Source organism: Grampus griseus (assembly GCF_964374135.1).
Source record: "Grampus griseus genome assembly, chromosome: 14".
Classification (NCBI taxonomy): domain Eukaryota; kingdom Metazoa; phylum Chordata; class Mammalia; order Artiodactyla; family Delphinidae; genus Grampus; species Grampus griseus.
The window spans coordinates 58742035-58769334 of record NC_139008.1 but is presented as its reverse complement, the minus strand read 5'-3'; the positions used below and the strand labels follow the sequence as shown (position 1 = coordinate 58769334).

Here is a 27300-nt window from a genome sequence, read left to right as displayed (position 1 = left end):
CAACCGCCATATCTCCCCTTTAGCCGAGTGAAGTGGCTTGTTAGTAGAAGTCCGTGTGCACGGAAGAAAAGGTGAGTGTCTCGCCTCGAGGACAGCGGCCCGGGGTTGCAGGGCACACTCAGTCCAGGGTGCCCCCTCCTTAGGCTTGGCTAGCTGGGGCAAGCAACTACAGTCCCCCAGAGGCACAGCGCCACAGGGTTGCGCGAAGTAGTGACGTAAAATGTCTTGGCCGCTACCATTTCTCTGTTGGGGGTTGGGGGGGGGACGCGGTGGCGAAGGCTGATGACGGCTCTGATTGCGGGTAGAGGGTCGCGGGAGGTCAGCCGAGGTCTCCGAGCTACGGGTTTCAAAGCGCTGTCGCGAACCTTCCTGTTTAACCAATTTAAACTCACAATCTATTTACCCTTAGCTACAGATATCTGCTTACCGTCTACCCGCTGCCTTTCACCCCCGGGCTGGTCACTGAGCCAAACACCATTATTATTACTATTTCTTGGTCTTTATTTTGGCGTCATCTCAAGCTTACGGAAAATTTCAAGACTGTTCTTATAAAGAACTCCTGTATACTTAATTTTCCAATTAAGTTAGTTGCAGCTATGATGCCCCTTTACCTCTATATTTATAGGTACTTCAGTGTGTATTTTCTAAAAACAAGGACATTCTCCTACATTCAAAATCAGGTAACATCGATCTATTACCTAACCTGTAATCCGTACTTAAATGCTTCCAGTTGTCCTAGTAATGCCCTATGTTGAAACTACCTTTTTCTCTGCCAGGGCTCCTATCTGGTATCGCAGGATGCATTCGACTGTCTTTTATCTTTGGCCTCCTTCAGTCTGGAGCAGCTACCCAGTGTTCCTTGACTCTGATGACTGACATTTTTCAAGATTCCTGGCCGCTTGTTTGTAGATTTGGCTTTGGGGTTGTCTAAGATATCTTAGCTGCTAGACTCCTATGGACAGAGTTGGTGCTGACCACATTCAGAGGCTGGGCGTGTGTCTTGGGTGACTGAGGAGGACCAGCGACCAGCCACACCAGCCTCCAGACACACTCCCAGGCCTAGCTAGGCCAGACCCTTTCTGTGGTTGCCTCCCCTCTGGGGTTTTGCACTCATCTCACTGAGGTCTCTGGCTTTCCTGTAGCATCCATCCCAGAGCCATGGTCCATGCCTTCCTCATCCACACCTTGCGGGCCACGAAGGCTGAGGAGGGCCTTTGCCGAGTGCTTTACTCCTGCTTCTTTGGTACCGAGAATTCACCCAATGACGCACAGCCACATGGTGCTGAGAGGGACAGGCTTCTCCGAAAGGAGCAGATTTTGGCCGTGGCCAGGTAACACAGTCCAGCCCATTGAATACACACTGATTATGATAGGTTTTCTGGGGGGCACAGAGAAACAGGAGGACTAAGAAGCAGAGAGAAAGTTTTAGAGTAGTGCTTTCAAAGAGTCTTCCACAGTTGTCACAAGTATTATATGAAAAAGAGTTAAAGACATAATAATGCTATTATCATCATCATTTATTATAGTTAGCATTTATGGTAATTTTTTTGTAGTTAGCATTTATTGACCTGTATGTACTAAGCATTTTATGTTCTGAGCATTTCGTGTATATGAACTCATTTTATCTTTGAAACAGTCTTTTGAGGTAGGTACATTATCCCCACCTTACAGATGAGTAAACTGAGCTACAGAGAGTTAAAGAAATTTAACCTAAGATTATGCATCTAGAAAGTGAAAGAGTTGGGATTTGAGTGTAAGCAGTACAAATTAAATATGCTTTGCAGTGCAGGACTTTTCAGGGCCCTTAGTGTGCCTTTAAGCTTTATGAATCTCTAAGGAGGAGAGAGAATGTGGTTTATGGGAATCTGTGCCAAGAGCCTCCCAAAAGCCCAGGATCCACAGGGTACAGTTGGGAAACACTGTTCTAGATGGGATGGCTGACCTTGGACCTTCCCCTCCCAGACCCAGTCTGAACCAGCAGGTACCAGAATCTCCTGGCCCCTCTGTGTTTTGGGTGGGGAGATTAACACTCTGGGGCAACCCTGGGCCAGCCTCTTGTTTATCTCTTTGTTCTGCTGGGCTTCCTCCCCCTTATGTGGCACAGAAAACCAAACGTGTCTTTAAGAGCAGCCTGTACATGGCCCAGATTGGAAGGTGATTCATGAGAGATAAGAGAGTAATTTCAAAAGCTGGATGTCCAAGTGCAAGGTTTTTCTTTTTTATTTGGAGAGGGCTGCAGGATGGGGTGAGGGTGGAGAGATTGGACAGCCTGGGTTGGACATAGCTTTTACTCCGCTTCTCATCTCTTGTTGAGATGTTGAGGAGGCCTCTGTGAAGCAGGTAGGGGCAGGATCTTCATCCCCTGGTGCCTTTTCCCAGCCCGAGGAGCTGTGTTCAGAACCTGCCTTCTCTTGGCCACATGGAGTGAAATGGTTCAGGGCCTGGAGGCTGGAGCCTGGATTCCCATCTGGGCTTATGCTCCCTGCTCTGTGGCCCTGGGCAGGTCACTTCACTTAGTCTTTCTGGGGCTCAGTTTCTGCATCTAGTTATGGGGATAATGGCAGCTCCCAGCTCCAGGGGTGGTCCTGAGGGTGACAGGTCAGTGACCCACCTATTCTCTACAGGCAGGTGGAGTCCATGTGCCAGCTGCAGCTGCAGGCATGCGGCCGGCCTGCTGTGGACCTGCAGCCCCAGTCCTCAGATGACCCAGTGCACCTGCGTGAGTCCCCATGTGGGGCCTTCCGCCTGACGGCAGGGGACCCTTTCCAGGAGCCTCGGACAGTGGTGTGGCTAGGTGTGCTCTCATTAGGCTTCGCCCTGGTGCTGAATGCCCACGAGAACCTGCTGCTGGCAGAGGGCACGCTTCGACTGCTGGCCCGCCTTCTCCTTGAGCACCTCCGGCTGCTGGTCCCCACTGCCAGCCTCCTGCTGCGGGCTGACTACATCGAGGGCATCCTCACCCGCTTCCTGCCCCATGGTCAGCTGCTCTTCCTCAATGACCAGTTTGTTCAGGGTCTGGAGAAAGAATTCAGTGCTGCCTGGCCCCGCTGACCCCTCAATGGGATGGGACTCCCTAAGAGGGCAAGGAGGGAGGATGGGGATAGACGGATATACAGCCAGGTAAAATTTGGCATCTGCCTCCTTCTCAGCCTCCTCCCAGCTCTGGTGTGCTGCCACACCCAGGACAAATGGTTGGGACAAGCTGGCAGAAAAGGGGGCCGGGGAGAGGGTAGAGAGGAGGAATCACAGAGCTTCCTATGCCTAGAGTGACCTCGTGACTTATTCAGACTGCTGCAGCGGGCCAGCCCCGCTTGTCCTTGACCCCACTTTCTCCCATCCCTGCCAGCCAGCCCCAAACAGTCCACCAGCCACTAGTGCTGGGGCAGTAAGGAACGGCCGCTTGGAACTCAGCCCACTTTCTTCCAAACCCATAGTCATCGCAGTGCAAAAGCAGTCTCTGAGATTTCGAGGGTCAGGGAGCTGGCTTCTGCCTTTGCACCTACTTAGGTGCCATCATCAAGGATTTTGTTAGCGAGGACCTGCTCAGTGTCCAGCCCCACCACAGTTCACAAAGGTGTGAGTTGTTCAGCAGAGAGGCTCCATAGCTCCTTTTGGCCCCAGCCCATGCCCACTGGCAGCCATGAGATAATCATGGGCTTACTTTGTCTGCAGGGAGAGAGGGTGGTGGTGGGTGAGAGAGGTCTGATGTTGTCCTTCTCAGTTTGAATTAAAAGCACTGAGTGTGTGATTTCATCCTCTGTTTCTGTGAGTTTGATTAATTCACGTCTTTTCCTGTGCCACTCTGAGCTGGGTGTCTGAGCCTTCGTGGTCAAGTATGTCCCCAAGAGACTTCTTGGGAGGTTCTCCACCTCTTGTCCCCCTCATCACTTCTGTCTCCTTAAATGCCTCCTTCGGATGGTAGCACTTGCTTCCTCTACCAAAATGTGGTGGGTTGGTGTGGATCCCTGAGAAGCAGAGCCTGAGACAAGGATTAGGTACAAGCAGTTTATGTTGGAGGTGATCCCAGAAAGCACTGGAAGGGGTGGCAGACCATACAGGTGTGTTATCAAGGGTAGGTAGGGAGCTAAGTGCACTAAGTGCCCCTGGGGGCCAGTACACAGCAGTCACCTCTGAATGACCTCACCTGAGGGGTGAAGGACTGTGGGTGTTTGTCTGGAACCCCCTTCCGTCTGATTGTGAGTTGGTCCCAAGGCAAATTCCCTGGCTTTTTCTGCCCCCACAAAAAGCCCTTGGGCCTGCCTGCACCATGGTCAGGCCCAAAAGGTTATGGATGGGGCACCCAACTGCTGTTCGGGAGTCTTTACTCAGTAGCTCCTAGTGATGGTTTAAAATGATTCAGTTGGATAAAACCTCAGTTATATCTATTTTCACGATCTACTTGTGACCTGTGAGGTATGGCTTTCTTGCATGGGCAGAACGGGCCTCCTCCTAGGTGGTCAGTGTGCAGGTGTGGGCCTGGTCTCATGTTTGCCAAGTATTAGTTGCCCTTTCGGCACCCAGGAAGAACCCACCCACACTCACTTTGGAGGCAGCACCTGTGATTGGAGTTTTGCCCTTCCAATTCTGCAGTGAAGACCATCAGCCATGCCATGCCTTCCGTCACCACCATCACTACTAGGACAAGGCCACCTTCTCCATCCTAGGGTGCCACACATCACCCTCTGACCTTGAAGCACTAAAGGGACCTCAGTCTGTATTTGTGGCAAGCTGTGCCACTGGAAATGTCCCAGAGGCCCCCAGTGGGACACCCCTGCCCTGTAAAGTCTGCTTTCTTGGCCTGCTACTCCCCTCACTCCAGGCTGGTGGTCCTTGCCGAGTGGCTGTATTCTCACAAGAACAGGCCCCTCTGACTTTGGTTGAAGGGCTCAAGCTTGGGTGGTCTGAAACCTTTCTGCTTATTTTTCAAACTGAACTTGAGGAAGAGGGTGAGACCCTATTCCCCTAGAAGCTGTGGGAAATTAGCGTTAGGTGAGGCTTGTGGTGAGGCTTGAGGTGAGGCTACTTCCTCCCATCAAGTAGAGGAAACTGATACACAGAGAATGGCAGAGAGTGAGATCCTTCCCCGAGGCCACTGAGCCCCTGGTTTCCGTGGTTCCAGATGCCCAGTTAGTACCTGGGTTTCTTTAATCATTCGAGTTTGCCCAGTGCCCTTCTTTATATTCCCACTTTTGCCCCAGTACCTCTGAGCCAGGTTTCCACCACAACTTCTTTTTCATCGAGCCTGCCTTGGCCCTGACACTCTGCTGGGTGCTATGCATGGTATAAGATGACTTGCTAGGATTTTGATTGGGAATGCATTGAATAGATGAAGATGAAGTTGGGAAGAACTGACATCTTGACAATATTGAGTCTTCTATCCATGAACAGGGAATATCTCACCACTTATTTAGTTCTTTGATTCTTTCATCAGAGTTTTGTAGTTTTCCTTAAGGAGATCTTGTACACATTTTGTTAGATTTATATCTAAGTATTTCATTTTTGGGGGTGTTAATAGTAATGTTTTTTTTTTTTTTTTTTTTTTTTTTTTGCGGTATGCGGGCTTCTCACCGTTGTGGCCTCTCCCGTGGCAGAGCACAGGCTCCGGATGTGCAGGCTCAGTGGCCATGGCTCACGGGCCCAGCCGCTCCGCAGCATGTGGGATCTTCCCGGACTGGGGCACAAACCCGTGTCCCCTGCATCGGCAGGCAGACTCTCAACCACTGCGCCACCAGGGAAGCCCAGTAATGTATTTTTTTTTTAATTTTTTAAAATTTGTATTTATTTTTGGCTGTGTTGGGTCTTCGTTGCTGCATGCGGGCTTTCTCTAGTTGCGCCAAGTGGGGCTACTCTTCGTTGAGGTGCACGGGCTTCTCATTGTGGTGGCTTCTCTTGTTGCAGAGCACGGGCTCTAGGCGCGTGGGCTTCAGTAGTTGTGGCTCGCGGGCTCTAGAGCACAGGCTCAGTAGTTGTGGCGCACGGGCATAGTTGCTCCGCGGCATGTGGGATCTTCCCAGACCAGGGCTTAAACCTATGTCCCCTGCATTGGCAGGCAGATTCTTATCCACTGCGCCACCAGGGAAGCCCAGTAATGTACTTTTTATTAGTATTGAAGTATAGTTGATTTACAATGTTGCATTAGTTTCTGGTGTATAGCAAAGTGGTTCATTTATACATATATATACATATTCGTTTCCATTATGGCTTATTACAGGATATTGAGTATATTTCCCTGTGCTATACAGTAGGACCTTGCTGTTTATCTATTTTATATATAGTTGTTTGTACCTACTAATCTCAGAGTCCTAATTTATCCCTTCCCCACCCCCTCTTCCCCTTGGCAACCACAAGTCTGTTCTCTATGTCTATGAGTCTATTTCTGTTTTGTAAATAAGTTCATTTGTGTCATATTTTAGATGCCACATATAAGTGATATCATATGGTACTTGTCTTTCTCTTTGTGACTTACTTCACCTAGTATGATAATCTCTAGGTCCGTCCATGTTGCTGCAAATGGCATTATTTCCTTCTTTTTTATGGCTGAGTAGTGTTCCATTGTATGTATATATACCACATCTTCTTTATCCATTCATTTGTTGATAGACATTTAGGTTGCGTCCATGTCTTGGCTATTATAAATAGTGCTGCTGGGGACTTCCCTGGTGGTGCAGTGGTTAAGAATCTGCCTGCCCATGCAGGGGACATGGGTTCGAGCCCTGGTCCAGGAAGATCCCACATGACGCGGAGCAAGTAAGCCTGTGTGCCACAACTACTGAGCCTGCGCTCTAGAGCCTGTGAGCCACAACTACTGAAGCCTGCGTGCCTAGAGCCTGTGCTCTGCAACAAGAGAAGTCACCGCAGTGAGAAGCACGTGTACTGCAAGGAAGAGTAACCCCTGCTCACCGCAACTAGAGAAAGCCTGCACGCAGCAACGAAGACCCAGTGCAGGCAAAAATAAATAAAATTTAAAAATAAATAAATAAATAAATCAGTAGTGCTGCTATGAACGTTGGGGTGCATGTATCTTTTCAGATTACAGTTTTCTCTTTTCCGGATATATGCCCAGGAGTGGGATTGCTATATCATATGGCAACTCTGTTTTTAGTATTTGAGGAACCTCCATACTGTTTTCCATAGTGGCTGCAATGGTAATGTATTTTTAATTTCAAATTCCATGTCTTCATTGTTGATATAGAGGAAAGGGAATGATTTTTGCATATTAACCTTATATCCTACAACTTTGCTATGATTGTTTATTAGTTCCAAGAGTTTTTTTGTTGATTCTTTCAGATTTTATGCATAGTTAGTCATGTCATCTGCTAACAGATATGGTTTTATTTCTTCCTTCCCAATTTACTTACCTTTTATTTCTTTTTTTTTTTTTGATCTTATTGCATTAATTAGGACTTCCAGTACAATTTGAAAAGGAGTGGTGAGACGAGGCATCCTTGCTTTGTTGCTGATCTTAGTGGGAAGGTTTCTAGTTTCTCACCATTGAAGTATGATGTTTCCTGTAGGTTTTTGTAGATGTTCATTATCAGGTTGAGGAAGTTCCCCTCTATTTCTAGTTTGCTGAGCATTTTTATCATGAATGGATGTTGGATTTTGTAAAATACTTTTCCTGTATCTATTGGTATGATCATGTGATTTTTCTTCCTCAGTCTGTTGATGTGATGCCATTAATTAATTTTCAGATGTTGAGCCAGCCTTGCATACCTGGGATAAATCCTACTTGGTCATGGTGTATAATTCTTTACATATTGTTGGATTCTATTTGCTAATATTTTGTTGAGGACTTTTGCATCTGTGTTCATGAGTGATATTGGTCTGCAGTTTCCCTGTATGCCTTTGTCTGGTTTTGGTATTATGGTAATGCTGGCCTCATGGAATGAGGAAGTATTTCCTCTGCTTCTATATCTTCAGGAAAAGATTTTAGCAAATTGGTATATTTTCTTCCCTAAATGTTTGGCAGACTACCAGTGAATCCATTTGGGCCAGCCTTGAATTTTTATTTATTTATTTTAAAATTTATTTATTTATTTATTTAAATCAATTTTTATTGGTGTATAGTTGCTTTACAATGTTGTGTTAATTTCTACTTGAATTTTTAAAATGTTTATTGTTTTAATTAAATTTTGTTTTCTAAACAGGTAACATGGTTTAGAAATCAAAATGATAAAAATGTTTTTACTGAAAAACTTGGTCCTGCCTCTGTCCTCATCTACCCGGTTTCCCCCTCTGCCCTAATGTATAATAGCCTTCTAGGTTTCCTACATATCTTTCTATCTCTCTTTATACAAATATAAGCGAATACGTACTTTTTTTGGCTGCGTTGGGTCTTTGTTGCTGCACATGAGCTTTCTCTAGTTGCGGCAAGCAGGGGCTACTCTTCTCTGCAGTGCGCGGGCTTCTCATTGTGGTGGCTTCTCTTGTTGCAGAGCATGGGCTCTAGGTGCGTGGGCTTCAGTAGTCGTGGCACATGGCTCTCAGTAGTTACGGCGCACGGGCTTAGTTGCTCCATGGCATGTGTGATCTTCCCAGATCAGGGCGCAAACGTGTGTCCCCTGCATTGGCAGGCGGATTCTTAACCACTGTGCCACCAGGGAAGTCCCGTACGTGTATTTTTATTCTACTTCCTGCTTGCACGGTTTTCTTACACAATAGATTGCCTACTATATATAGGATTCTGCACTTGTTTGTTTCATTTAACAGTGTATCTTGGAGATCTTTTTATAGCAGTATATAGTATTATTATTCTTTTTTTATTCTTATCCATTGTGTGGATATATTGTAGTTCATTTAGCAAACTAAAAATTACTGTGAAACAGTTCACATTAAAAAAGTGCTTAGAATTATAAAATGAGCATCTAAGTACTAATCATTCAACTTTTTAAAAATAAATAAATTTATTTATTTATTTTTGGCTGCATTGGGTCTTCGTTGCTGCACGCGGGTTTTCTCTACTTGCGGCTAGCGGGGGCTTCTCTACTTGCGGCTAGCGGGGGCTTCAGTATTTGTGGCGTGCAGGCTCAGTAGTTGTGGCTGGCGGGCTTTAGAACGCAGGCTCAGTGGTTGTGGCACATGGGCTTAGTTGCTCCGCAGCATGTGGGATCTTCCCAGACCAGGGCTGGAACCCGTGTCCCCTGCATTGGCAGACGGATTCTTTTTTTTTTTTTTATAAATTTATTTTGTTTCTTTATTTTTGGCTGTGTTGGGTCTTTGTTGCTGTGTGTGGGCTTTCTCTAGTTGTGGCGAGTGGGGGCTACTCTTCCTTGCATTGCGCAGGCTTCTCATTGAGGTGGCTTCTCTTGCTGCGGAGCATGGGCTCTAGACATGCAGGCTTCAGTAGTTGTGGCACGCGGGCTTCAGTAGTAGTGGCTCGCAGGCTATAGAACACAGGCTCACGGGCTTAGTTGCTCCGCAGCATGTGGGATCTTCCCGGACCAGGGCTCGAACCCATGTCCCTACATTGGCAGGCGGATTCTTAACCACTGCGCCACCAGGGAAGTCCAACTCATTAATTTGTGCTTTTATTTTCATTAAGTCCTTCCTTCTGCTTTTATTTGGTTTATCTATAACTCTTTAAGGGTGCTTATTAATTCTTCTATTTTCAGTCTTTTTTACAAAATTGGTATTAGCGGATTTCTCCTGGCAGTCCAGTGATTAAGATTCAGCGCTTCCACTGCAGGGGGTGCAGGTTCGATCCATGGTGGGGGAACTAGGATCCCACATGCTGTGCAGAGTGGCCAAAAGAAAAAAAAAATTGGTATTAGTGTTTAAGTTATGAATTTTCCTCTGACTGCTGCTTTAGCTGTATCCTACAGGGGTTCTGACATTTAGTATTTTCACTGTTGATATTTTCTAGAAAATCTAGTTTCTTTTTTTTTTTTTTCGGTACGCGGGCCTCTCACTGTTGTGGCCTCTCCTGTGTGGAGCACAGGCTCCGGACGCGCAGGCTCAGCAGCCATGGCTCACGGGCCCAGCTGCTCCGCGGCATGTGGGATCTTCCCCGACTGGGGCACGAACCCGTGTCACCTGCATTGGCAGGCGGACTCTCAACCACTGTGCCATCAGGGAAGCCCCATTTTTTTTTTTTTCCTCTCTGATTCCCTATTTTTGTACAATTTCCTAAGAACAATATTCCTGAGTTCTTATATGTTAAAAAACATTTTTTTGGAGCCTTTATACTTGCTCTTTTTGCCTGGGTGCCCCAAAGATTCTTTGTTTTCTAGTAATATTACTAGACTATATATTTTAGTATAAACATTGTTTTTTTCAAATGTATATTGAAATCCTTTTTTATTTTAGAAACACTTTCCTGAATTATATTTTTAAATAGCTATTGTATTTCATTGTTTTTGTTCCTTTCAGGTATGCCAGTTATGCACTACTTGGCTCTCCTTTGCCTGTCATCCATAGCTTTCTTTTTTCCCCCATAATCCTCTGAACATGGCAGATCCCAGGAAGCAGGAAAAGAAAAAGCACGCCCTGAAGATGAATCTTGTATTTCAGTGAGATAAGAACTGCATCACAATGGCACCCCTGGACTCAGTTTAGCTTAACGTAGGAGAGAGCCTGCAGGCTATGAAGTTCATGAGGTTCACCCATGTGATTCAGATCTCTGCCTTCTGGGTGGTTTGAGGTCTTCCACCCCTGTGGAGCTGGCCCATCCTTCAGTATTCCAATACCAGTTGCTTGAACCCTCATCCTGCCTGAAGTGGGATACTCGGTACTGCCCCAGCACATCATATGTCTCCTGGCCATCACTTGTTCTCATCTTCTGATTTTGCGGCATTGTCCTTCTCACTTGGGTCTCAGTGCATGTGGCTCCTCCCTTCTCTCTGCCCTGATGTGTCTGCAAAGAATACATGCTCTTTTATATTGTGTCTCTTGTTTTCTACATTATACTTAACACCTGGCACATAGTAGGCCCCCAGAGAATCAGGTATCTGGGTATAGCAGACTTTTACTAAAGTTTAGGGGGATAGAGGAGAGTTATAGAATCACAGAGCAAAAAACTTAAGATTGATTGTTAGACACTTGTGTTCCCTCAGTCTCTTGACCATTCCCCCCAAGGGGGTCTTCTCACTCCTAGTTCCCCCTGGTCCTTGGCTTCCCATCAACTTCCAGGTTGCTCCCTTCTGCTTTATTATTATTATTTCTTTTTTACTAAAAACTGTTTTTCCTTCTTCTTTTTATTGTGAAATATACATAACATAAAATTGACCATTGTAACCATTTTTTAAATGTATAATTTAGTGGCATTAAGTACACTTTTACATTATTGTATCTTTTTTTTTTTTTTGACTGCACTGCGTGCCATGCAGGATCTTAGTTCCCTGGCGGGGAATTGAACCTACACCCCCTGCAGTGGAAGCGCAGGGTCTTAACGACTGGACTGTCAGGGAAGATCCTGTACTAATTTTTAATAGCTTTCTTCACCCCACCCCCATTATATGTGTTTATTTATGTGTTTTATAGTTTAATGTTTCTTTTTCCCGTCAGATTATAATCTCCAAGAGGGTTTATATTGTCTCTTGTTTTCTACATTATACTTAACACCTTGGCACATAGCAGACCAGGTGAATGAATGAATTCATATTGAATGAATGAATGCATGAATGAATAGGTGGTTTATAGAAGCCGCTTGGGGCCAAGGATTCTGCAACATCACCAAGTAACAACTTTTTCTTTCTCCTGCGAAGCAGATAGAAACAATAGACTGTGTTATCTCTCAAGGTAGGTACTGCCCAGGATCACAAGTCCCTTTCCCAGGTGATAAGCTGCTTGTTGCAGCAAAGGAAACATCATGTAGCATCTGCATGTTTCCTGCTGCAAGGCCCTCTGTGTTCAGAAGTTATGAGTTACACTGGCTTGCTTTCACATTTCTATTAATGAATAAGAATGATCTTTCCCCTCAGTGTTCTGAAAGAGGTTAGAGTTATGATTGGCTGTTACTATAGGCCTATGATTTCTGCCCCTAGGAAAGGTGAGTAAAAAAGTGGTCAGAACTCCTGCTCTTTCTGAAAGTCACCTGGAGATGACTTTATCCATCCTAGTTATACAAGCCACACAAGCTTGAGGGCCCAGAAGTCTTTGGACCAGCAGAGATTCCACCTTCAGCTAGAGCTGGGAGCAGAGCATTTACTGTCTGGGCATTGTTTGTAATTGATAATCAGAAGCAAAAGGACATTAAAACCCTTTGATAGGTCTCTGGCTCATGTGGCCCTGTAATATCCATGTGATAAAAACAAAGTAAGGGGCTTCCCTGGTGGCACAGTTAAGAATCCGCCTGCCAGTGCAGGGGACGTGGGTTCAAGCCCTGGTCCGGGAAGATCCCACATACCTCAGAGCAACTAAGCCCATGTGCCACAACTATGGAGCCTGCGCTCTAGAGCCCACGAGCCACAGCTCCTGAAGCCTGCGCGTCTAGAGCCCACGTTCCGCAACAAGAGTAGCCACTGCAATGAGAAGCCCGCGCAGCGCAACAAAGAGTAGCCCCCGCTTGCCACAACTAGAGAAAGCCCGCACTCAGCAACGAAGACCCAACGCAGCCAAAAATAAATGATAATTTAAAAAAAAAATCTTAAAAAACAAAAAACAGGGCTTCCCTGGTGGCGCAGTGGTTGAGAGTCCGCCTGCTGATGCACGAGACACAGGTTCGTGCCCCGGTCCGGGAAGATCCCACATGCCGCGGAGCGGCTGGACCCGTGAACCATGGCCGCTGAGCCTGCGCGTCCAGAGCCTGTGCTCCGCAACGGCAGAGGCCACAACAGTGAGAGGCCCGCGTACCGCAAAAAACAAAAAACAAAAAGGAAGTCCTGGGCAAGAGGAGCCTTCTCTGATCCGGAGAAGTCCTAAGGTAGGTGGTTGATAACAAAATGATCAATAAAAATAACTTTCCTATGTCCATGAATAATGAGTTAGTACATATAATGAAAGACAAGATCTCATTCAGGATAAAGACAAAAATACAAAATACCTAGGATCCGACATAATTAGAAATACATTGTGTCTATACAAAGAAGATCTATGAAATCTACTGAGATGCTAAAACCAGTCAGTGAAAGATTGATGAGGAACAGGACTTTTATGTAGCCTTTCAGTGAATTAGTTATTAGTTACAAATGAGGAAATAGTAAATCTATCGTGGAGAAACTGGAGGGCACCCCATTTATCAAGTGATCGAAGTGAACATCCCCAGTAATGGAACAAATGGACATCCTGTGCCTCCTGATGTGCAGGAAGGACAGTGTCACTTCTGAGTGTTAAAAATGTTTAACTTGGGGGCTTCCCTGGTGGCGCGGTGGTTGAGAGTCCGCCTGCCGATGCAGGGGACACAGGTTCGTGCCCCAGTCCGGGAAGATCCCACATGCCGCGGAGCGGCTGGGCCCGTGAGCCATGGCCGCTGACCCTGCGCGTCCGGAGCCTGTTCTCTGCAACGGGAGAGACCACAACAGTGAGAGGCCTGCGTACCGCAAAAAAAAAAAAAAAAAAAAAAAAAGTTTAACTTGAATCTGATCAGGAGGATGAAACCAAACAAACCCAAATAGAGGAAAATTCTGACCTGCAGTCTTTAAAAATACCAAGGCAGTGAAAGGCCGAGGAACTGCTTCTGATTAAAGGAGATCAAAAAACATGACAACTCAAAGCAGTGGGTGATCAAAGTTGGATACTGAATTAGGAAAAAATTGTTATTGTCTGGGCATTATTGGGACAATGATGGGACTTGGAAGCCACAGACTTTCAAGCGATTCGTGGACAGAATTCATGGGATTCTGCAGTTCAGATGGGGAAAAAAATGCATCTTTTTCACTAATTACTATCTGAAATTAAGTTTTAATTGTTCTTTGTTCTACTTTATTATATAAAATGTATGAAATGCTGCTGAGACTTTGTAGTGTATTGTGAAGTACCTGCATGGTTTAAACTGATTGCATTTTCAATAATAGTGTTTTCTCTCCCCTCTGTGTTGGTGCATAAAGGTCTTTCTGTTGGTAGGATTCTGTATTTACCCAACATTACACATATTTAAAGTGTACAATTTGATGAGATTTGACGTATATATATACTCATGAAACAGTCACCACAATCAAGATAATCAACACATCTATCACCTCTCCCCTAAAGTGTGCCTTTTGTAATTTCCTCCCTTTTAAAATGTTGGCTACAAGTGACAATGCTATTAGCAGGATCTGATACTTGGTCACCAAAAGAAATTTTGGGTGTTTTAGTATCATTATAGAATTGATGCAGATACCTCAGATTATCATCTTTGCATGACACTATTTACATATTTATTTACTGAAACATTTGTTTAATACTTTAATGTATTTCAGTATTGGGTTTTGTTTTGTTTTGTTTCTTTGTAACCCTATGTATCTTTAAATGCCTTTAAAAACATTGTTCTGGCCTATGGACTTTACCAGACACCCAAGGAGTCACTGGCCCAAACCAAGTTAAGTGCTCATGTTCTAAAGAAACAGAACAGCCCCATGTGTGAGACCCTCATGTTCTGGCCTGTAGGGCTCTTCCACAGGCCAGTCCCCATATGGCCCTTTCAGAAACAAGCCAACCAATGGATGTGTGCAGAACTTCCTTCATGCTTTTTATTGCCTCACTCTTAATGTGAACAAAGTTCACCAGACATTTGGGGAAAGCCTACAACATAAAAGAGAAACTAAATAAACAACAAGAAATGGTTTCAGAGGAAAACCATGCAGGGAACATAAAAGATTTTTTTTTTTTTAAGAAGGCTTTCTAATTGCTCTCTTTAGTAATTAGCTTCAGAAAGATATCACATCCATAAAGCAAAACCAGGAAGAACAGATAACAAGAATGAGTTCTCAATGCTATTCCTTACATTAAAAATTAATTAGAAAATTTAGAAAATAAGGAACCTAAGAAACAGGATAAAATAAAGGGACAAAAGGGAAGGTACAGGGAATCTTGTTGCTTTGCCCAAAAAAAGGATCTGAGTACTTGGGATTTGCTAGCTAGTTCCAGAAGTGGGAGGCATGGTGGGGGCTGTGGACTAGTGTGGTAGATTACCCTGACTTCTCAACCCACCGTTGAATCACACCCTTGCAGTGTGAATTTACCTCACCTTCTGGACGAGGTGGAGTCTATTTCCACTCCCCTTGAATCTGGACTAGCCTTGTGACTTGCTTTGGTCAATAGAATGTGGCAGAAATGATGTACCATTTGGAGCCTAGGCCTAAAGAGCATTTTGCTCTCTCATGGAAACCTGCCCAGCCATCATGAAAACAAGCCTAGGCTGGCCTGCTGGCGGATGAGAGACCACATGGGCAGAGATGATCCATCTCAGCTGAGCCCATCCTAGGCCAGTCAGTTCCCAACAGAATTGGCAACTGACTTCAAAGTCATGAGTGAGCTCGGATAAGATGAGAACTACCTAGCTAAGCCCAGCCCCAAATCACCAACCCACAGAATTGTGAGCTAAATAAGTGGTTGCTATTTTAGTCTGTTACATGTTGGGGTAGCTTTTTTTTTTTTTTTTAATTTATTTTAGGCTGTGTTGGGTCTTCATTGCTGCGCACAGGCTTTCTCTAGTTGTGGCTCACGGGCTGTAGAGCGCAGGCTCAGCAGTCGTGGCATACAGGCCCAGCCGCTCCGCGGCATGTGGGATCTTCCCGGACCAGGGCTTGAACCCGTGTCCCCTGCATTGGCAGGCGGATTCTTAACCACTGTGCCACCAGGGAAGTCCCTGGGGTAGCTTTTTTACTCAGCAAAAGCCAACTGATACAACTGGCTCCCTCTGCCCCCTTCTAGAGTGTTTTCCTATGTTGGACAGAGGCTAGAAAGTAAGAAACTGCATTTCCCAGATTTTTTTTTTTTCGGCCACGCTGTGCAGCATGTGGGATCTTAGTTCCCCGACCAGGGATCGAACTCATGCCCCCTGCATTGGGAGTGTGGAGTCTTAACCACTGAATCGCCAGGGAAGTCCCTCCTGGATTCTTTTGCAGCTAGAGTTATGAGTATTAAGGTCTGACAATTAGATGCCCCACCAGAGATTGGGGGTGGGGGGCAGAGACCATCTTCCCGCTGTCACTTATGCTGACAGCAAGGACACAGAGATGCAAGGTCTAGAGCCAGTCTCAGCAGCCGGACTCAGCATATTCCTGCATCAACCAGATGTTGAGACAGAGCCATGTGGAGCTGAGGGTGGCAGCAGTGGCCTCCTCAGTTCTGACCATGGTTATGGTAATGTGCTGTTGAACTCAGTTACTCCAGTGGCAGCCTTCTGACTCCTGCTTCTCCATTCCCCCTCACCATTTTGCACCAACTAATTCCCTGTATGAAATTCCTTCCTGTGAAAAAACTGACTCTGTCAAGTGTTGGTGAAGAAGAAGACTGTGCTGGAGAACCTGGATCCATCGATATACTTGCTGGTGGTAGTATAAAGTGGTGCAACCACTTTGGAGAATTGGTTGGAAGCTTCTAATAAAGCTAAACATACCCTACACTCTTGTTCACCAATTTTTAAATGCGTGCATAACTCCACAAAAAGACTTATATGTGAATGTTCATAGCAGCTTTATTCCTAATAGCCTAAACCCCGAAAAGGCTGAATATTCCACTAAAAGTAGAATAAATAAACAAATTGTGATATATTCATATAATGGGATACTGCTCAGCAATGAAAGAGAAATTCCTGACACACGGAACAGCGTAGATGGATGTCAGCAATGTTGTGTAAAAGATGCCAGAGACAAAACAGTATGTATGATGTGATTCCATTTATATTAAATTCAAGATCAGGCAAAACTAAACAATGATGATGGAATCAGAATAGTGACTGAGGATGGAGACTGAAAAAGGAGTACAAGGGAACTTTCTGGGGAGATGGAAATATCCTAGATCTTGATCTAGGAGCTGGTTACACAGGTATTTACTTGGATAAAAGGTAATCAATTTTCACAGTTAAAATGGATGTATTTCACGAAATGTAAATCATGCTTCAAGAAACAAAAACCTTTTGTGCACATAATCCCTACAGTGATTTCTGTTTTCTGCACTGAGCTCCAGATCCTGGGGGAGGGGCCCTAGGAAAAGAGACAGCAAGAGGGCCTGAAAGCAAGTCAGGCACCAATAAGTATGGCAGGAAGCTGGGCTCTTGGAGGGATGTGGCCAGGGAATGGCCTTCTGCGTTGGGGGAGGTGTGTGAATTTTAGGAACTCCAATATCTAACTTTGAAGGCATGTCCTACCCATGCACTCATTTCCCTGTTTTTCCCGAAACTGCAAGTAAATGTCTGTTGCCAAGCAACTTATGTCAGTAGTTCTCAGAAAGGAAGGGCAGGATGGCAGCCCCTGAGTGGCAGGTGATGAGTAACACAATGTCCTGAGGTTGGTGAGGCCACACAGACCATAGGGGGTTGGATAGCCCCAGAGGCGCTGGCTGCAGCAGGGATCGGACCCATGAGCTGACACAGACCAAGTCCCTTCCTCCTCCTGAGACCCCTGAGAGGTAAGGTGGACTCATACCAGACCAGACCCTTTTATGTCCTTCCCATATGGCTGGGCGAGGCAAGGGTGATTCCAGGAAGCCAGAGGACTCAGAGATCCGGCACTGTAGAAGAGAAAGTACTAGAAGAAAAGACACCAGAGTGTTACCAGTAGTTTTTTCTGGGTGGTGGATTATAAGTATGAATTTTGGTTTTCTTCCTCAAACATTTCTGTTTTTCCCCATACTAACTTTATAAGCATGTATTAATTTTTCATAATAAAGTTGACAGTGTAAAAAAATAAAATAGTTTAAAGAATAACAATTTAAAAACTTATTACTTGAAATGAGGTTGTAAAGGCAGGGATTATATTTTGTTTTTCAGTTTGGAGAGTCCCCTGAAGGAACTTAGACATTTGAACATGTACATTTTTGGGGCCCTCTGGCACTATCTTTGGGCCTGACTTTGGTCTCTGGGGGGAAACATGAGCTGGTGGTTGCTGAGTCATAGCATGTGAGCCACAGCCTTCCTTGGAGCACTGGTCTGGAGACATGGGCCACCTGCCTGGGGATGAACTTTACTGGTGAGGGGGCCTCCTAGGACCTCAATGGAGCGGGGGGTGACCTGTAGTATAGATCACTCTCTGGACTTGCCTTTCCCCTAATAAATGCACAATGATCAATAAATTTTATTCATGAAATAGGGTGGGATGCAGTCAACAGTGAAAGATAATATAAATAGCTGGATAGAGTCAAAAGATGATTTTTAAATTTCACTTAAAATTTTCATTTTCAAATAATTTCAGACTTACGAAACAGTTGCAAAAATAATACAAATGTTTACATCTTACGTAACCACAGTACAATGACCAAAACCAGAAAATTAACCGTAATAGAATATTAACTAATCCAAAGGCCTTAGTAAGAGTTCATCATTTGTCCCACTGATGTCCTTTTTCAGTTTCAGGGTCCAACCCAGAATCCCACATTGCTTTTAGTTGTTATGTTTCTTTATTCTCCTTTAATCTGGAGCAGTTCCTCAGTCTTTCCTTGTCTTTCATGTCCTTCACATTTTTGGAGAGTTATTCTATAGATCAGTGCTGTCCAATACAACTTAAAAAAAACTGGCCAATAGAACTTTCTGTGATGATAGAAATACTCTATATCTATGCTGTCCAATATGATAGTCATTAGCCACATGAAAATAGCATTTGAAATGTGGCTAGTGGGGATGAGGAACTGAATCTTACTTTTTTTTTTTACATCTTTATTGGAGTATAATTGCTTTACAATGGTGTGTTAGTTTCTGCTTTATAACAAATGAATTTTACATTTTATTTAATTTTAATTAAAATAGCTATATGTGGCAAGTGGCTACGGTATTGTGTAGGACAGCTGTTGAATATTCCTTATTTTGGGTTTCCTCAGATTATGAGTTTTAGCAAGAATACCATAGATGTGATGTTGTGCCCTCCTTTGGTTCCCTGAAAAAGGTGGCAGGAAACTACCTAGACCTGGATTTTTATTGTGGCAAAATATACATAATGTAAAATTTACCATTTTAACCAGTTTTAATTGTAAAGTTCTGTGGCATTAAGTACATTTACATTGTGCATTCATCACCATCATCCATTCCAGAACTTTTTCCTCTTCCCCAGCTGAAACTCTCTACCCATTAGACACTACCTCTCCATTCTCCATTGCCTCAAGCCCCTGGCAATCACCATTCTACTTTCTACTCTGTGAATTTGACTACTCTAGATCCCTTATGTAAGTGGAGTCATACAGTTGTCCTTTTGTGACTGGCTTATTTCACTTAGTATAATGCTGTCAAAGTTCATCCATGTAATAGCATATGTTAGAATTTTTGTCCTTTTTAAGGCTAAATAATATTCCATTGTATGTATATACTATATTTTGTTCTATCCATTCATCCATCAATAGACATTTGGGTTGCTTCTCCCTTGTGGCTATTGTGAATAATGCTGCTATCCTGGTGGCCAGTAAATGAAAGAGAGCTATGACTGCACCCTCAAACTCGGTACCTCTGCCAGTGTTAATGGTAGTAGGACTAACGGCCTTCCAGACAATGGTTTCACAGATGTTGGTGGCAATAAAGAGGGAAATCCCAGACCCCAAGCTGTAACCCTTCTGTAGCAGCTCATCTAACAGCAGCACAATCAAACCAGCAACAAACAACTGAATGATGATAAGGAGACAGATTCCAGAACCCATTTCAGCGGGATCCCCGTACATGCCCGTCATGACATACACAATAGCTTGCCCGATGGTAATGATCATACCAAATAGTTTCTGGGCTCCATTGAATAGGGCTCTGTCTTTGGGTGTATCTCCAACTCTGGGCTCTATCTTTGGGTGTGTCTCCAACTTCAATGATTTTGGCTCCAGCTAACAACTGCATAATCAAACCAGATGTTACAATTGGGGAGATACCCAATTCCATTAGCATTCCTCTGTGGGATGCAAGAATAACTCTCATCCAGTAGAAAGGATCTGCAGAATCTGATGACATGATTCCAAATAGTGGTATCTGACAACATAGTAAGAAGATGAAGAGAGTTATAGCAGTCCGTAGTACCTCCTCTCCAAACTTGATTTTCCTTTCATGTTTCTGAATTTCTGGTAGAACTGCACAGGAAGGTTTGATAACTTCTAAAAATTTGATGCCCGTGGTGGCGGCTAGGGCAGCCGGGCTGGGCCCTGATACCTCGGCGCGGCCTTCGCTCGGGTCCCGCGGCTCGGGCCTCGGGGCCCACTCCCGACACGCTCTGGCCTGCCCCGCCTATTTTTACTTTTTTGAGGAACTGCCGTACTGTTTTGCATAGCAGCTGCACCATTTCACATTCCCACCCGAAATGTATAAAGGTTCCAATTTCTCCATATCCTTGCTGACACCTCATTTTGTTTGTTTCTTCTATAATAGCTGGTTGATATTTGCTGTAGACTGACTGTTTTTGTCTGCTCCACTCCCCCATTCATATATTGAAAACTAATCCCCAATGTGACGGTATTTGGAGGTGGGGTCTTTGGGAGGTGATTAGATCATAAGGGTGAAGCCCTCATGAATAGAATTAGTGCCTTTTTTTTGAATTTTATTTATTTTTTTATACAGCAGGTTCTTATTAGTCATCCATTTTATACACATCAGTGTATAGATGTCAATCCCAATCTCCCAGTTCATCACACCACCCCTTCCCCACCCCCGCGCTGCTTTCCCCCCATGGTGTCCATACGTTTGTTCTCTACATCTGTGTCTCAATTTCTGCCCTGCAAACCAGTTCATCTGTACCATTTTTCTTGGTTCCATATATATGCGTTAATATATGATATTTGTTTTTCTCTTTCTGACTTACTTCACTCTGTATGACAGTCTCTAGATCCATACACGTCTCTACAAATGACCCAATTTCGTTCCTTTTTATGGCTGAGTAATATTCCACTGTATATATGTACCACATCTTCTTTATCCAGTCATCTGTCAATGGGCATTTAGGTTGCTTCCATGACCTGGCTATTGTAAATAGTGCTGCAGTGAACATTGGGGTGCATGTGTCTTTTTGCATTATGGTTTTCTCTGGGTATATGCCCAGTAGTGGGATTGCTGGATCATATGGTAATTCTATTTTTAGTTTTTTAAGGAACCTCCATACTGTTCTCCATAGTGGCTGTATCAATTTACATTCCCACCAACAGTGCAAAAGGGTTCCCTTTTCTCCACACCCTCTCCAGCATTTGTTGTTTGTAGATTTTCGGATGATGCCCATTCTAACCGGTGTGAGGTGATACCTCATTGCAGTTTTAATTTGCATTTCTCTAATAATTAGTGATGTTGATCAGCTTTTCATGTGCTTCTTGGCCATCTGTATGTCTTCTTTGGAGAAATGTCTATTTAGGTCTTCTGCCCAATTTTGGATTGGGTTGTTTATTTTTAAAATATTGAGCTGCATGAGCTGTTTATATATTTTGGAGATTAATCCTTTGTCTGTTGATTCGTTTGCAAATATTTTCTCGCATTCTGAGGGTTGTCTTTTCATCTTGTTTATGGTTTCCTTTGCTGTGCAAAAGCTTTTAAGTTTCATTAGGTCCCATTTGTTTATTTTTGTATTTCTTTCCATTACTCTAGGAGGTGGATCAAAAAAGATCTTGCTGTGATTTATGTCAAAGAGTGTTCTGCGTATGTTTTCCTCTAAGAGTTTTATAATGTCTGGTCTTACATTTAGGTCTCTAATCCATTTTGGTTTTATTTTTGTGTATGGTGTTAGGGAGTGTTCTAATTTCATTCTTTTACATGTAGCTGCCCAGTTTTCCCAGCACCACTTATTGAAGAGACTGTCTTTTCTCCATTGTATATCCTTGCCTCCTTTGTCATGGATTAGTTGACCATAGGTGTGTGGCTTTATCTCTGGGCTTTCTATCTTGTTCCATTGATCTATATTTCTGTTTTTGTGCCAGTACCATATTGTCTTGATTACTGTAGCTTTGTAGCGTAGTCTGAAGTCAGGGAGTCTGATTCCTCCAGCTCTGCTTTTTTCCCTCAAGGCTGCTTTGGCTATTCGGGGTCTTTCGTGTCTCCATACAAATTTTAAGATTTTTTGTTCTAGTTCTGTAAAAAATGCCATTGCTAATTTGATAGGGATTGCATTGAATCTTTAGATTGCTTTGGGTAATGTAGTCATTTTCACAATATTGATTCTTCCAATCCAGGAACATAGTATATCTCTCCATCTGTTGGTATCATCTTTAATTTCTTTCATCAGTGTCTTATAGTTTTCTGCATACAGGTCTTTTGTCTCCCTAGGTAGGTTTGTTCTGGGTATTTTATTCTTTTTATTGCAATGGTAAATAGGAGTGTTTCCTTAATTTCTCTTTCAGAATTTTCATCATTAGTATATAGGAATGCAAGAGATTTCTGTGCATTAATTTTGTGTCCTGCAACTTTACCAAATTCATTGATTAGCTCTAGTAGTTTTCTGGTGGCATCTTTAGGATTCTCTATGTATAGTATCATGTCATCTGCAAACAGTGACAGTTTTACTTCTTCTTTTCCAATTTGTATTCCTTTTATTTCTTTTTCTTCTCTGATTGCCATGGCTAGGACTTCCAAAACTATGTTGAATAATAGTGGTGAGAGTGGACATCCTTGCCTTGTTCTTGATGTTAGAGGAAGTGCTTTCAGTTTTTCACCATTGAGAATGATGTTTGCTGTGGGTTTGTCATATACAGCCTTCATTATGTTGAGGTAGGTTCCCTCTATGCCCACTTTCTGGAGAGTTTTTATCATAAATGGGTGTTGAATTTTGTCAAAAGTTTTTTCTGCATCTATTGAGATGATCGTATGGTTTTTCTCCTTATTTTTGACTGCACTGGGTCTTCATTGCTGTGCGTGGACATTCTCTAATTGCGGCGAGTGGGGGCTACTCTTCGTTGCAGTGCGTGAGCTTCTCACTGTGGTGGCTTCTCTTGTTGCGGAGCACGGGCTCTAGGCGCGTGGGCTTCAGTTGTTGTGGCACGTGGGCTCGGTAGTTGTGGCTCGCAGGCTTAGTTCCTCCACGGCATGTAGGATCTTCCCAGACCAGGGCTCGAACCCATGTCCCCTGCATTGGCAGGTGGATTCTTTTTTTCTAAACATCTTTATTGGAGTATAGTTGCTTTACAATGGCGTGTTAGTTTCTACTGTATAACAAAGTGAATCAGCTATACATATACATATATCCCCATATCTCCTCCCTCTTGCATCTCTCTGCCACCCTCTCTATCCCACCCCTCTAGGTGGACACAGGGCACCAAGCTGATCTTCCTGTGCTATGCGGCTGCTTCCCACTAGCTATTTTACATTTGGTAGTGTATATATGTCCATGCCACTCTCTCACTTCGTCCCAGCTTACCCTTCCCCCTCCCTGTGTCCTCAAGTCCATTCTCTATGTCTGCATCTTTATTCCTGTCCTGCCCCTAGGTTCTTCACAACCTTTTTTTTTTTTTTAGATTCCATATATATGTGCTAACATATGGTATTTTTTTTCTCTTTCTGACTTACTGCTCTCTGTATGACAGGTTCTAGGTCCATTCACCTCACTATAAATAACTCAATTTCGTTTCTTTTTATGGCTGAGTAATATTCCATTGTATATATGTGCCACATCTTCTTTATCCATTCATCTGTTGATGGACACTTAGGTTGCTTCCATGTCCAGGCGATTGTAAATAGAGCTGCAATGAACATTGTGGTACATGACTCTTTTTGAATTATGGTTTTCTCAGGGTGTATGCCCAGTACTGGGATTGTTGGGTTGTATGGTAGTTCTATTTTTAGTTTTTTGAGGAACCTCCATTCTGTTCTCCATAGTGGCTGTATCAATTTACATTCCCACCAACAGTGCAAGAGGGTTCCCTTTTCTCCACACCCTCTCCAGCATTTATTGTTTGTAGTTTTTTTTTTTTTTTTTTTTGCGGTACGCGGGCCTCTCACTGTTGTGGCCTCTCCCGTTGCGGAGTACAGGCTCCGGACGCACAGGCTCAGCGGCCATGGTTCATGGGCCCAGCCGCTCCACGGCATGTGGGATCTTCCCGGACCAGGGCACAAACCTGTGTCCCCTGCATCGGCAGGCGGCCTCTCAACCACTGCGCCACCAGTGAAGCCCTGTTTGTAGATTTTTTGATCATGGCCATTCTAATTGGTGTGAGGTGATACCTCATTGTAATTTTGATTTGCATTTCTCTAACGATTAGTGATGTTGAGCATCGTTTCATGTGTTTGTTGTCAATCTGTGTACCTTCTTTGGAGAAATGTCTATTTAGGTCTTCTGCCCATGTTTGCATTGGGTTCTTTAAAAAAAAAAATTTATTTATTTATTGGCTGTGTTGGGTCTTCGTTTCTGTGCATGGGCTTTCTCTAGTTGCGGCGAGCGGGGGCTACTCTTCCTTGCAGTGCGTGGACTTTTGATTGTCGTGGCTTCTCTTGTTGCAGAGCATGGGCTCTAGGCGTGCGGGCTTCAGTAGTTGTGGCATGCGGGCTCAGTCGTTGTGGCTCGCGGGCTCTAGAGCTCAGGCTCAGTAGTTGTGGTGCATGGGTTTAGTTGCTCTGCGGCATGTGGGATCTTCCCGGGCCAGGACTCAAACCAGTGTCGCCTACATTGGCAGGCGGATTCTTAACCACTGCGCCACCAGGGAAGCCCTGTTTGTTTTTTTGATATTGAGCTGCATGAGCTGCTTGTATATTTTGGAGACTAATCCTTTGTCAGTTGCTTCGTTTGCAAATATTTTCTCCCATTCTGAGGGTTGTCTTTTCATCTTGTTTATGGTTTCCTTTGCTGTGCAAGAGCTTTTAAGTTTCATTAGGTCTCATTTATTTATTTTTGTTTTTATTTCCATTTTCTAGGAGGTGGGTCTAAAAGGATCTTTCTGTGATTTATGTCATGGAGTGTTCTGCGTATGTTTTCCTCTAAGAGTTTTATAGTGTCTGGCCTTACATTTAGGTCTTTAATCCATTTTGAGTTTATTTTTGTGTATGGTGTTAGGGAGTGTTCTAATTTCATTCTTTTATATGTAGCTGTCCAGTTTTCCCAGCACCACTTATTGAAGAGGCTGCCTTTTCTCCATTGTATATTCTTGCCTCCTTTATCAAAGATAAGGTGACCATATGTGCGTGGGTTTATCTCTGGCAGGCGGATTCTTAACGACTGCGCCACCAGGGAAGTCCGTAGAATTAGTGCTTTTTTAAGAGAGCTCCCTTGCTCCTTCTGCCTTCTGAGGACACAGTGAGAAGACTGAGTCTGTGAACAAGGAAGACAGCTCTTACCAGACACCTAATCTGTTGGCACCTTGATCTTGGACTTCCCAGCCTCCAGAACCAAGAAATAAATGTTTGTTGTATAAGCCACCCAGCCTATGGTATTTTTGTTAGATCAGCCCAAATGCAGTAAGTCAGTATCTCATTGTGTTTTTCAGGAAGCTGTATTTTTTAAAGCCTTGCAAGGTCCAGCAAAGACAGAGGATGACAACTGCATTTGAAAGCCAGTCACCATACTCCCAATGGTCTTCCTGCAAGAATTAGATATGAGGTCACTGAATTTGGGGTGGGTAGCAAGCAGGAGTAAATTCTCAAACTAATCAACATTCACCCTGTCTTGGCTGAGCTGGCTTTATCACAGTTGAGTTCAGGTGTGATGTTAACAACATTTTGTAAATGCTGAATGTTGTGAAATATCCACAGGGTTACTACATAAAGTAATAAAATCTCATCTGAATGGTGTTCAGGCATCTTTCTACGATTCAGTTTGGTACCACACCTGGAGACAGGTGTGTGCTCAGGCATTTGCAAGTGATCTCAGCCAAACCTCTTAGCCCTCAGTTGTCTGTCATTATTTTTTAAGTTAAAAAAATTTTTTTTTATTATTTCGAAAAAATTTATTATTTATTTATTTTTGGCTGTGTTGGGTCTTTGTTGCCGCGCACTGGCTTTCTCTAGTTATGGCGAGCGGGGGCTACTCTTTGTTGAGGTGCCCAGGTTTCTCATTGCGGTGGCTTCTCTTGTTCTGGAGCATGGGATCTAGGTGTGTGGGCTTCAATAGTTGTGGTACAGGGGTTCAGTAGTTGTGGCTCGTGGGTTCTATAATTCAGGCTCAGTAGTTGTGATACAGGGGCTTAGTTGCTCCGTGGCATGTGGGATCTTTCAGGACCAAGGCTCAAACCCATCCCCTGCATTGGCAGGTGGATTCTTAACCACTGCACCACCAGGGAAGCCCTGTCTTTCTTTTCAAAGTTGCAGTATAAAGTGTAACAACACTTTTTCTAAAAGAATTTTTTTTGATGTGACTTTTTTTTTTTTAAGTCTTTATTGAACTTGTCACAACATTGCTTCTGTTCTATGTTTTGGCCTTTTTTTGGCCACGAGGCATGTGGGATCTTAGCTCCCCGACCAGGGATCGAACCTGCACCCCCTGCATTGAAAGGCAAAGTCTTCACCACTGGACCGCCAGGGAAGTCCTAAAAAGTGTAACAATCTTAAGTGTACAGATGACGTATTTTTACATATGTGCAAGCCCAGGTACCCACCACTCACATCAAGATATTGAACATTTCCATCACTCCAGAACGCTCTTTTGTACCCACTCCTCAACATTCCCCAGAGGTAACCAGTGATATGATTTCTGTTTATGTAGACGAGTTTTGCCTGTTTTTGAACCTTATCGTACCTTGTGGCTGGGAACAGACAGCATGTACTTTTTGTGCTGGGCTTGTTTAGCCATGTTGCCCATTCATCCTGGTAAGATTCATGCATGTTGTATCGATAGTTTTTCGCCTTTGTTGTTTTTCACTTCTGTGTACACCACAGTTTGTCTCTCCATTCTATTAATGGACATTTGGGTTGTTTCCAGAGTTTGCCTATTGTCAATACAGCCACTATGAACATTATCTATTGTGCATGTTTCCAGGTGGACTCATAGGTCAACCAGGAGTGATTGCTGGGTGATAGGGTTGGCATATGTTTAACTTAAGAACTGCCAAACGTTTTTCCAAATCTTTTTTTTTTCCAAATCTTTTAATCTTTCTTTAAAATAGGAAAAAATAAACCTCTACCTGGTTATTTTGCGGATATTTAATGGGCCCTAAGGTATAAGACTTTAAGTCTGTACCTGGAACTCAGCGGGCACTCAATAATTGCTGGCCTCTGGCCCAGCAGAGGAAGGGCGAGGTGGTAGGCGAGCACTGCCGTGAGGTACCGCCCTAAATCATTGATCGGAGGAGGCCTTTCCCACGCAGCACTCAAGGCCCACACCCTGCGAGCCGGGCGAGCCAACCTTGGCGCCCCTGCCCTGC

The 27300-nt window shown here is 44.0% G+C and overlaps 2 protein-coding genes across 3 annotated transcripts; one reads left to right on the top strand and one right to left on the bottom strand.

Annotated features, from left to right (window-relative positions):
* On the top strand, positions 1-3753 carry AP5S1 (adaptor related protein complex 5 subunit sigma 1). Of its 2 annotated transcripts, none has more exons than XM_082669969.1 (3): positions 1-71; positions 1143-1331; positions 2625-3753. In XM_082669969.1, exons 2-3 carry the CDS (start codon positions 1159-1161, stop codon positions 3049-3051), a joined length of 600 nt encoding a protein of 199 aa, XP_082526095.1. In that variant the 5' UTR covers positions 1-71; positions 1143-1158; the 3' UTR covers positions 3052-3753. The 2 variants fall into 2 exon arrangements, with proteins under 2 accessions (XP_082526095.1, XP_082526094.1); XM_082669968.1 differs by lacking the exon at positions 1-71 and adding an exon at positions 624-680 and having other exon boundaries at positions 777-1331.
* A 13539-nt stretch (positions 3754-17292) lies between these two features.
* Positions 17293-26729, bottom strand: LOC309832740 (protein transport protein Sec61 subunit alpha-like; the record flags this gene model as incomplete). Its single annotated transcript, XM_082670717.1, is given in 4 exon segments — positions 17293-17361; positions 19453-19839; positions 19841-20257; positions 26676-26729. Coding segments are annotated over 4 exon segments (927 nt in total).
* Positions 26730-27300: the final 571 nt, after the last annotated feature.